Genomic DNA, 11,913 nt, shown 5'->3' on the forward strand with positions numbered 1-11,913 from the left:
TTTTTTTTTAAATAACAAAAATCATATTATCTAACAATGATTAATCTTTACTACCTTAAACCAATAAAAATAAATTTAAAACTATAAAGTTTATTTTAAAAATTAAACAAAAACTAAATGTTTAATTATTTACTCAATAATATAAATATATGAAGCGAAAAGTTTGATTTTTTAAAAACTTTCTAAATTTGTGAAATGTTACAATATCTTTGAATATGACAAAAAAAAATATTTTACTAATCTTTATATATATAGTTATGATTTTAATAATGAAATAATACTCCAAATATATATATATATATAAGAAGATACAAATACATGTAAAAATTTAAAACAATCTATTCAATGAAAAAATATATCGTAAACTTATTATGTTTTAAAAATTGATAGACACATATATTATAATATATATCAATTTAGAATTGAAACAAAATATTTATATAAAAATAAATAAAAACAAAAACCCGCGCGGTTGCGCGGATCAAGTTCTAGTTAGTATTATATAACTGGGCATTTTTAAAAGATTTGATTAGACCAAGAATATATGAACTTCCAAAATTATACGATTATATTCCTAATAAAGTAAAACTAAAGAAGTTATTTTTTGCGTTTAAAAAAGAAATATATTAGCTTTGGATAATTCCAAGCAAATTATATATTTTGCATTTTTAAGATACTAGCTACCTATAAAAATAAGTATACAATTATGACTTAGATATTTTTGGATACTTAAAATATTTTGATTCAGGTCGGGTACGATTCCATTTATTTTGATATTAAATTTTTGGACAATTGTAAAAAAAATTCGGTGTGGTTCAGGTTTGGTACAACTTTTACGAATCGGATGCGGTTCTTCGAATACAGATTTTTGACTGAAGCTAATCAAAACTTAACAAATGCATAACAAAATATTTATAAAGTTTCAAAATTGTCTATTTTAAATAGAAATAATTTACGCGGATTAAAATCTAGTTATATTTAAATAAACACTTACAACATTGAATTAAAATTATTGGATGTATATATACATATTTATATCTGTTGGTCCACATAATTTATTTTTATTTTTATTTTAAATGCAGTAGTAGATTGTAACTAAACAAAAAAAAAAATCTGCATGTCATAAAATATACATTTTATATCACAACAATTAAATGCTGTTTTGACATTTTTCAGGCGAATCAAAAAAACGTATGAAACTTTTTATTATATTATACTTTACTTCTTTTTTTTTAAATTGTCCCCTTTTGATATTGAAAAAGATTTAAAAAGAAAAATGAATGTGTGCGTCTGTATGTTTAAAGAAGAGAAAGATGGCGTATAGAGAAATCAAGTGACCGCTCTGTTAAAAGTTAAAACCCAGACGAAACCTCCGATCGCCTTCCTCTACATACACCTATACAGGGCTTTTATCATCCCTCGATGACTCTAAGCCGTTACTCCGACAACCACAAACGGAAATTCGACGATAACGGCGTTGATAATAATATCCTCCACAAGATGAAGAGGCACGAGGTCGACGCCGATCACACCTCCCCGTCGCAGCAACCGTTCAATCCTTGGAGATCCGATGAGAATTCCCCCCAGAACCGGTACGAGTACTCTTCCTCCTCCTCCTCCACTGAGTCGTCAACTCGCTCCGAGTCAACTCGGTTGCAGCTCTTCGTGAGGATGGTGTCCGGAGGGAAGACGATCGTGATCCAGGCGGATAAGAGCGACACGGTGGAGAATCTCCACCAGAGAATCGAGCTGAAGACCAAGATTCCGGTGAATGAGCAGCGTGTAATCTACAAAGGGAAGCAGCTACAGGACGAGCGCCCCTTGAGCTACTACTCCATCCCGCAAGACTCGTCTCTCCACCTCGTTGGCCGTATGCGTAGCACAGATCACCCCGTGGCTTGCCGAGTTGTTGATGACATCATGTACATTGTCTCTCGAATGCACAGCGGAGGAGGAGGAGGCGAGAACAACAACCTCCCTCAAGGGATGTCTATCAACGAGAAGCTTTCTTCTTTCTTCTCCGCGATTCCTAGAGAAAGCGGCGGCGATGATAATTCGTATATCGATTCTACTGAGAAATATCTTACAATATTCACAAATTCTTCGGTGCCAGCTTCTCTCGTCATGCTATATACTTCCCCCTTAGAAGCTAACAAATCATGTGGGGAGAGTTCGATTAAGCTCTTCTTGAATAGCTGCTTAGCATTGCCTGATGAGCAGCAGAGCTGTTGTTTACCCGTTGTGTTGGAGTTTTGTAGATTGCTTAGGAGAGTGTGCCCTCACAACAGCCTTTACGGATCGTGCCGGAACACTCTGGGATCGTTGCTGGAAACTGTTCAGGAGCTTGTTGATAAGTCTGGCACAGAGTTCACTAGTTTACATTATAGATTGTTGACTGTTGGGGAAGAGATTTTGCCTTGTTTAAGCGAGTTAGCTGATCTTATGGAGCAGCAGTTGTATGATGATAACTTAGGGCCTAGTTTGTATGACGTTCAGAAGTTCTCTTCCTTTTGGAGACCCTTGAGGTACGCTATTGATTTCCAGCTCTCTAGCTTAATCCCCTTTGCTTTGCCTCTGAGAAGTACAGTTTTGGAGGCCGAGGTGGCGCGGATTTGTCAGATATTTGGAAGGTTGTTGACTACAATGCATATCTGTATGTTGAGAATCGAGTCTTCGTTGGGTGGGAGAGGAGTTGCCAACACTGAAGCTATGCCTTTGAAGTGGGGTCAGTATCTTAATATTCTGAAGATTGTCAGTTCGATGTCTGAACTCTATCAAGGTGGTAAGGAAAAGGTTGTTAGTCTTATTAACTCCAGGAAGGTTCCGTTCTGCGCTCTCATTCTGAAGTTTGTGAAGAGAGGGGATGATCATGGGTGGATCTCTGAGTACAGGGAAGCTACAACCTTTGAATGTAGGAGGCATTTGGCGATGATGTTGTTTCCTGACGGTAAAGAAGACTATTCGGAGATGCACGAAATGCTCATTGATCGGTCCCAAGTGTTAAAAGAATCGTATGAGTACATATCACAAGCAAGCCCAGGGGGGCTTCATGGTGCACTGTTTATGGAATTCAAGAATGAGGAAGCTACAGGTCCTGGTGTGTTGAGAGAATGGTTCTACTTGGTGTGTCAGGAGATATTTAGTCCTGGAGGAACCCTCTTCCTTCGATCGCCTGATGATTTCAGAAGATTCTCTCCTAATCCAGGTTAAGCTTTGTTGCTAAGGATGCTACTCTTTGCTCTGCAATGATTTAAATTGATGTTTTTTGTTTTGTTTTACATTCAGCATCCAAGGTGGAACAATTGCATCTTGGGTACTTCAAGTTCGCTGGTCGTGTGATTGCTTTAGCTTTGATGCACAAAGTTCAAGTGGGGGTGCTATTCGACCGTGTCTTCTACCTACAGTTGACCAACCAGACAATCTCTTTGGAAGATATCAAGGATACGGACCGAGTCATCTACAACAGCTGCAAACAGATTCTAGAGATGGATCCAGTGTTTTTCGATTCAAACGCAGGTCTCGGTCTGAACTTTGTGTTGGAAACAGAGGAGCTAGGAAAAAGGGAGACAAAAGAGCTAATTAAAGACGGGAAGTCCACAGCTGTTGACAGCAAGAACAGGGAGGAATACGTCAAGCTCCTAATCAGTGAACGATTCGTCACATCAGTGTCCGAGCTAGTAGAGAAATTTTCAGAGGGCTTCTCTGATATACTTTCAGTTCCTATACAGTCTTTCTTCCGTCACTTAGATCTAGAGGATTTTGATGGGATGCTTCGTGGAGGAGAGAATCAGATTAGCGTAGATGATTGGAAAGCGCATACAGAATACAACGGGTTCAAAGAAACCGACCGCCAAATAGACTGGTTCTGGAAGGTAAGAAACACTTGAAAGCTCGACTTTGTTTTTAAACCAATCTCTTTAACCGGAGTTTTTCTTTGTAGATTCTGAGGAAGATGACAGAGGAAGAACGGAGGAGTGTACTCTTCTTTTGGACATCCAATAAGTTCATACCGTTGGAAGGGTTTAGAGGGTTGTCATCAAAGCTTTATATCTACAGGTTACATGAAGCTAATGATCGTCTTCCAACGTCTCATACTTGCTTTTACCGTCTCTGTTTACCAAAGTACCCGACGATGGGTCTCATGGAACAGCGACTAAGGTTCATCACTCAAGATCATGTCAGCTCCAGTTTCGGTAAATGGTGACTAAATTATCAAAGTGGTCTCTCTCTCTCTCTCTCTCTCTCTCTCTCTCTGATCTTTAGGTTCTTAGGTTGGTGCTTTTGGTGTATATATCATTTATGGTCAGCCTCTGTTTATGACCGGGAGAGAGAGGTGAAACCTTTCTTTAACTTCTGCTTCTTTAACTTGAGGATAATTAATTAATTTTATGGTAGGGGGGAATGAAAAGTTTAAAAAAAAAACACTGTTTCACTTTCATCATAGACAAGATACAAAACAAAATCCCATGATTTATTTATTTTAATTAAACATTACAATAATCATACTCGCACCTGAAGTGTTTTATTATTTTCCCAATCTCAACATTACCTAATATTTCGTAAAACATAGGATTCAGCACACACAAAAACACAAGAAATGTTCTTTAAAAAAGCAGTCTATTCTGTCTTCACTTCACCAGTTTTCTCCTCCTCTGCCGTCGGCTTAACATCCTTCTCCCCGACAGCTACTGGAACTTCTACCTGTTTCTCATCTTTAACCGGAGCTGTCTCGGAGCCATCAGCTTGAACAGTTTCCTTAGGCGTCTCGGTGGTCGCCTCCTCTTCTGTGTTTGGTACTATTTTCTCAGCCTGCGGTAAGAAATCGACTTGAGCTTTTGCTTCGTGAGTCATAAACTCATATGACAGCCTTTGTATTGATGAACAACTAATTATTGTCAGTTATTTATCATCGATAATTGAATGCTCTCATGTGTAGACTTTATAAACTGATGGTATATAATCTTTAGTTACCAAATACAAAATATTGCACGAACATGTTTCTTTGTCTGAACCTGCTATATAATATATATTTTGAAGATTTTTACGTGCCAAGTACCAAAATATATAGTTTATAATACGATTTAGTGAAAAATAAATAAGATTACCTCAACACCAGCCATCTGAAGCAGATATATGAACAAAGGGAAGATGAAGTGTGTATATATTTAGAAAAGGATGGAGAGTTGTGACTTGTGAGTTGTGTTGTGCGAGGAGAAGGATGGCATTTATAGACTTGATTGATCTTCAAGAAATAAAAAGTGAAAATATTAAATAAAATAGGGGGCTTTGTTGTTTATCAGGCCCATTTGGGTTCCTGTTGGGCTTTTGTTGTTTATTTATTTCCTTGTATCAGAAAACCAAAAAAAAATGATTAATGAAAACCCTTTTTCAAAAAATATTAAATAAAATAAAAATAAAAACTGTTGAGCATATTGATGTGTCATATCTGCAGGCAGGAACATCAGTAAAGTAATGTAAAACTATATTATGATGCATTGATGCCTAAAGTGTTTATGTGTGGCCGCGTGGAGAAACCCGTTATTATCATATATACAGTATTTTTATAAATAATAATATTGAAATCATAACTTTGTTAATTTAGTGGGATGTTCATTTATATTAACTGAATTAAAACTTAATCAGTAATCATTTTTTACGAATTTATCAATATATTAATTTCGTAAATATTTATCTATAGGGCTTTATGACACTAACAAATAACAATCTAATACTCATTTTTCTGATAAGTTTGAGGTTTGTTTTTTAATTATGAGATCTCATATAAAGTAACTTGGAACTTGTCTCAATCTGTGAAGTGTCGGATATTGTTATCATTTACAGTGAATGGTCGGTTATCCAAACAGGAAATGGCCTATAACATAGCTACAGCATCAAGGCAAGATTGTTTTTTACCAATATATGTTTTTTGATGCTATAAAATCTCAATTACGTCTAAATCAATATAGTATAAAGTATGTTAAATGGATTAGCTCACTATTAGGTGTGGTGGTACCCTTGGACATCTGGTATAGACGACCGGGGTAGTTTACCCCATATCCGAACCCGATCAGAAAAATTTGAACCGAATCCGAATCAAAGTAGCAAAATATCCGGATGGATATTGAATTAGGAGATAACCGAATATATGTATTACTAACCTTATATATAACCGAACATATATATAATCCGAACCCGAACAGATAATATCCAAATCTGAATAGATATCCGAAGATAACCGAACATATGTATTACTAATTAACCTTATATTTCTAGTTTATATCTCTCATTTTATTTAAAATATTTATATTGATACTACGCATATTTTAAGTTCATATAATATACATATAATTATGGAAGAAATGATTTGCTGCTCACTTAAAATATATGTCAAGTTTTTTGTTTCAAGAATTAATAAAAGTTACATACGAAATTTAAAAACAATAACCAAATTAGTGTCTTTTCAGTTTTACAATGTTATGTCCAAATCTATTAATCATTTAATCTATTAAAAAATAAAAAATCAGTTAAGTGAAAGTTATATTTTTAAATACAAGAAACTTGAAAAATAAAATTTTAATTTTTTTTTATTTCAAAATTCAAATATCTGAACCGATCCGAAATAATCGAATCCGAAGTAAACATACCCGAACCCGACCCGAAGTACAGAAATACTCGAACGGGTTCTACACCTCTATACAGTAATACCCAAAAATCTGAAATACCCGATCCGAACCCGAACGGGTACCAAACGCCCACCCCTATGACGACATTCATCTGTCATTATTATGCTTTCATTTAATCTTTTAACGGATTCTATTTCCCTCTACCTTTTGGGTTTAAGAGGTCGAATGTTTACAGTTTTTAAAGTAATTTTTTGTTAAAATTTATTTTTTTATTCAATCATACTTTTAACAAAATAGATTCTATAATTTTACTTTAATATTTTATATCTAAAAGTTTATAACTATAATACATTTATTATAATAAATATATTATTATTTAAAAATTTAGCTATTAACTTTATGTTAAAATATTTGAATTACATAAATTTTATACCATCTTCTTAAAATATATTTTTAAAGTGTTTTTAATAAAATCTAAATATTCATTGTCTAGAATAAATGTACTATAAAATCTTGCTATTGATATCAGAACTGCACAGATTTTATTTATTCTTACCATATTTTTAAAAATAACATTGCATTTATCAATTATGTATTTTATGTTCATATAAAATTTATTTACAATTTAGTTTTTGTTTTTTTATTTTATAATTTTAAGACAAAATTTTAATATAAGTTTATTTATTTTTGGTGATAATAAATATTGTTTTAATATTTTTATTGTTTTTAAAAGATATTTATTATCTATAGTTATCTTATCTTGAAGAAAAAAAAAATCACCCTCAAAATTTTTCAAAAATTTTAAATATACACTAAAATCAAAATCCAAAAAGTAAAATCTATTTTCTCTTTACTTCCTACTTCTTTGAACCTTTGATTCTTCTATGTTTCAGTGTTTATTTTTGAGCTTTCCAGTGTTTTCTTTGATATTCACACAAATATGTACGAGAAACGAATCACTAGATTCTTTCTTGTTTTAGTATTTCATACGAAGCATTAAGATATTTTGTTTGAAGAGAACTAAGATTGAGTTACGCCCTTTTTCAAAAAAAAAAACTAAGATTAAGTTTACGCATAAATATCCTGGTTTTCACCAATATAAACAATAGTCATGTTACTAACACTGAATAAAAACACTCAGTACACCAACGAATATAGTCAAAAGCATAAAATCTGTAAAAGTAGATTTATTATTAAATTTGTAGGTAAATTAGAAGAGTTAAAGTAATAATTTCTCAGCAGAATGAAAAACAATCAGAAGCAACAAAATTTGTAAAGTATGGTCTAAGAACATTTCCAACCCACTCTATTCTTCACTTCGAAAATAAAATTTAGAGTAAAAATGTTTAATTTCACTTTATTTTTTATTCTATAGTAGAATAAATAATAGGTTTAATTTATATATAGAGTAATCGATTTTTTTTTGTTTATCTCTATATTTTTTTACTCTAAAATAAAATACAATTAGAGTAAAATCCAATTTTATTACCACACTAATTACTTTGAAGAGAAAATTAAAATGAACAAGCATGAATGGTCAAAGAAAACTAACAGAAGACTGATGCGTAAATTTGTTGAAGTTTTTATTGAGTTCGAAGAGTCATCAAAGACTCAAAATGGCCGTAATTAATTAAACAATCCAATAATAAAGAACCAATATGAAGTATGAACTGCCGAACTTTTGCCGACGAAAAACACTGAATAGTGTGTCATATTTGTCTAACATTAGCGAAAATATATAATACATGACAAAACTGTAACAATTGCATATTTTCCCCCATTAATTCATAGGAACAACTAGGCATGTTTGTTCGGGTACCCGTCGGATCGGATGCTTTGGATTTTTGGGTTTTCGGATGGAGAAGTACAGAACCCGTTCGGGTTATTTTATACTTCGGATCAGGTTCAAATTTTTAAGGTTCGGGTTATTTCGGGTATAACCGAACTCTGTAACAAATAATAAAAAAAATTCCATGTATCTTTGATTTGACCATGTGAAACCAGAAACATTAATGTTGAAGTTAAAAGATTGAACAACTTAATATAAAATTTATGATCTTTCTGATTTGTTATTACATTGAGGAACACAAGTATGTATTCTTTTTCTTCGTGTAATTTCTATTTGTATTATCTTGAATAAAAAATGGTAAAGAATCCATCTATTCATAAATCAAACCTGGATAATCATAAATGTATGAGTTCATGCATGTGTAAAGATTGATAAGCAAGTTTTGTAATAAATTATTTAGGCAAATTCTAATAAAACAATAGTTTTTTGCTTGTATCTATTTTATCTTTTGATTTAGCTTCTGCATTGATGTTTTGTGCTGTTATCTTTGCACTTGCATATACCTTTAATGCATCAAACCCAAACCCACCCATTTGCATCATATGTTGTGTGTCATCAATGGCTACATAATAAAAAGAAAATGTATATATATATATATATATATACCATAGTTACCAAACTCAAACAGGAATTTAAGAAATATGCAAAAAAATATACCATTTTCATCTCTGAGAAAGAGGCTGAACAAGCCTCTTAATACAAACAAGTTTAAGAAGTACCTGAAAACGTGAAAGTAAGGCTCATGTAACACGGGAATGTGCAATAGCCAGAAAGCAAAATATGTAACTTGGGTACTCGAGTTACCACGAACGGCTACTCACATAGCTAACATCGATAGTGCTCAAATGCCATTCTGTAGCATTGAGAGGTTTTTCTTCATCATATCCATGGCCATGTTAGGATTAGAAAACATCTGAGCTTGAGTATTTGTGCCTTGGCCCTTAGGTACATGTAGCAAACCATTCTCTTGCAGAAACTGACACGCATATATTTTCTAAGGATCATTACATATCCAAAGATGGGGAACGCTTGTGAAGGTGTTTCTGCAACTCTCTTACACTACCAACTGGGATGATTTAGTGGGGATTGTATCGGATAACAGCATTGAGGTAAAAAAGAGGTTCTGTCTCAGATATGCATTACAGTGTGTCATTTATTCTATTTAGAGGGAGAGAAACAGGTGTCGGCATGGAGAAAAGGCTACACTAGTTTATGTGTTGACCAAAACTATCAACAAATGCATTAAGAACAAGCTCAGTCTACTAAGCGCAGAGGGGGGAGAAAATATGTTGTTGTTCTGCAGTATTGGTTTTCGACAAGAGAGTGAAAATATTTTGGAGGAAACTAGATTAAAATTAAACTTTTGATGCACTTGATGTAAAAGGGATTTTTTGAAGAATATAAATTTAACATTCATTCAAAAAAAAAGAACAGGAACATAAAACATTAGCCAGAAACCGTACATCTGATTGACCCCATAGATAACTCTCAAAACGAAGACAATAGGCAATAATAACATACCGAGCTTCCGTTAAGCAAGCAAGGCAGAAGTCAGCTAGACCGTGACACGCAAAGATTCTCACGATCACTTTTAAATTTTCGGGCAAGCAAATAAGCAAATGACAGTAGAATAGGCAACATAAACTTTTCCTTAATAATAGATAACAGTGATATAATCTTTTATAGGTAACTCAGCACACAACCAGAGGCGGATCCACGTTCGATTAAAGGGTTGCACCTGTCACAGGTTAAAAATATATATTAGCAAGTTTGTATCACATAATTGAAAAATACATAGCTCAACTGGTGTATTTATTTCCTTCCTGACTCCCATTTTAACTAAGTCATCTAGATTCAAATGCCCTCTATTACTTGTTTTCTGTTATGAACCGATTTGTGAATGCCATAACCAAATAGACATATTTCTTTTCTACTTAGACAGTTTCCTTTTCCTAATCACTTTAGGATTCGTATACTTTCCATTTATCTATGACGGTCTATTGTAATTCACTATATATATAAAGGGCTCCATAATTATGAAAGATATACAATCTCTTTCTCCCATTAATTTACAATACGTTATCAGCACGAAGCTCCCTAGTTCTCTGAGTTCTAAAATCGACCAGAAACCCTATTTTCCTTTTCTTTCTCGTTTTGAAACCTTGATCATCATAAACCCTAATTTTTCTTTCTCTCTCGGCGGTTACCCTCTCATCCGATAAAGCCATCCGATACGACCAGTCAATCCGACGACCCGGTAGATACTCAGTCGATCCGACGATCCGATAAGTACCCGACTAGACGATCTGTTCGCATCCTGACGTACCGACGACCAGGCGATCCCGATAGCACATCCGATAGACGATCCGACTGATGATCCCGACTGCTCTTCGCGACCTGACGATCCGATCCGGCACGTACCAGCTCGCAAAGTTCTTCTCGATTAATGAAACCCTAAAACCCTAATCTTTATGAATCAAAACCATAGGGTAATAGATCAAAAATCCTAATTGAGTAAATCGAAGCTCTAAAAGTTCGATACCCCAAACCCTAAATCATGTTCCTACATGATTAAAACCCCAAATCAGATTTTTCAAGTTAAAATCCGATAAACCCTAACCATATATCTATAAACCATAAATAATATAAGTATCAGAATTAATTATACTATAATAACACAAATCATATATTAAAACCCTAATCGAATATTTTTTGAAATCAAAATTGTTTTCGGTTTTGATCATTGAGGTTTTAAATCTGATTGAATCTGATGTTATGTTGCTAGAATTGTTTGACCGTTAAGTTGCTAGATTTATTATTCTCATCCTGCTAGTTTAATAATTCTGATATGTTTAAGTCTTGATTAAATCCGACCTGCTTGTTTTTATTAATGCTTTAATAACAGTTAGGATTGATTGATTTATTTTCTCATCCTGCTTGGTTAATTGTTCATCTGATTTAAAATTGTTAAAACATTGATTGAATCTGATAGGTTGATAGATTGATTGAGGTTTGCCTGTTTAAAATCTAAATGATCTGATTACATGATTCTTGAGGTTTAATATCATCTGCTAGGATTGATAGTTTTGTAATCTGATCTGTTTTAAATAGAAACCCTAAATAATCCGTATGATAGGTTATATTGATCTGATTTGGATGTCTTTGAGAATAGAGAATCCGTATGCTAGGTTGATAGATTCATGATAAAATCTAATGTCTTGAGGTTTAAGATTCTATGCGAGGTTCGATTTTATTGATTGATCTGATTAGAAATCATGAAACTCTAATTCTAGTCCTAACCTTAATCCGCATATCTGAAACTTGAAACCCTAAATTCATTATGCTTATGAGTTCTATTAAATTGATCGATCTGATTATATGTTTTCGAGGTTTGATAAATTCGGATACTAGATAAATTATTTACACACGGTTTATGCTAAA

The 11,913-nt window shown here is 33.4% G+C and overlaps 1 protein-coding gene across 1 annotated transcript; it reads left to right on the forward strand.

Annotated features, from left to right (window-relative positions):
• The first annotated feature begins 1,302 nt into the window (after nt 1-1,302).
• On the forward strand, nt 1,303-4,441 carry LOC106336348 (E3 ubiquitin-protein ligase UPL5-like). Its single transcript, XM_013775154.1, has 3 exons — nt 1,303-3,205; nt 3,286-3,872; nt 3,941-4,441. Exons 1-3 carry the CDS (start codon nt 1,423-1,425, stop codon nt 4,202-4,204), a joined length of 2,634 nt encoding a protein of 877 aa, XP_013630608.1. The 5' UTR covers nt 1,303-1,422; the 3' UTR covers nt 4,205-4,441.
• Nucleotides 4,442-11,913: the final 7,472 nt, after the last annotated feature.

Source organism: Brassica oleracea, chromosome C3 (genome assembly GCF_000695525.1).
Source record: "Brassica oleracea var. oleracea cultivar TO1000 chromosome C3, BOL, whole genome shotgun sequence".
NCBI classification, from domain to species: Eukaryota; Viridiplantae; Streptophyta; class Magnoliopsida; order Brassicales; family Brassicaceae; genus Brassica; species Brassica oleracea.

Excerpts from the sequence above, each read along its gene's own strand:
- LOC106336348 (XM_013775154.1), top strand. The coding sequence starts at position 1,423 with ATGACTCTAAGCCGTTACTCCGACAACCACAAACGGAAATTCGACGAT. Across the intron at positions 3,206-3,285 it reads AAGATTCTCTCCTAATCCAG|CATCCAAGGTGGAACAATTG; the intron begins GTTAAGCTTTGT and ends TTTTACATTCAG. Across the intron at positions 3,873-3,940 it reads AAATAGACTGGTTCTGGAAG|ATTCTGAGGAAGATGACAGA; the intron begins GTAAGAAACACT and ends TTTTCTTTGTAG.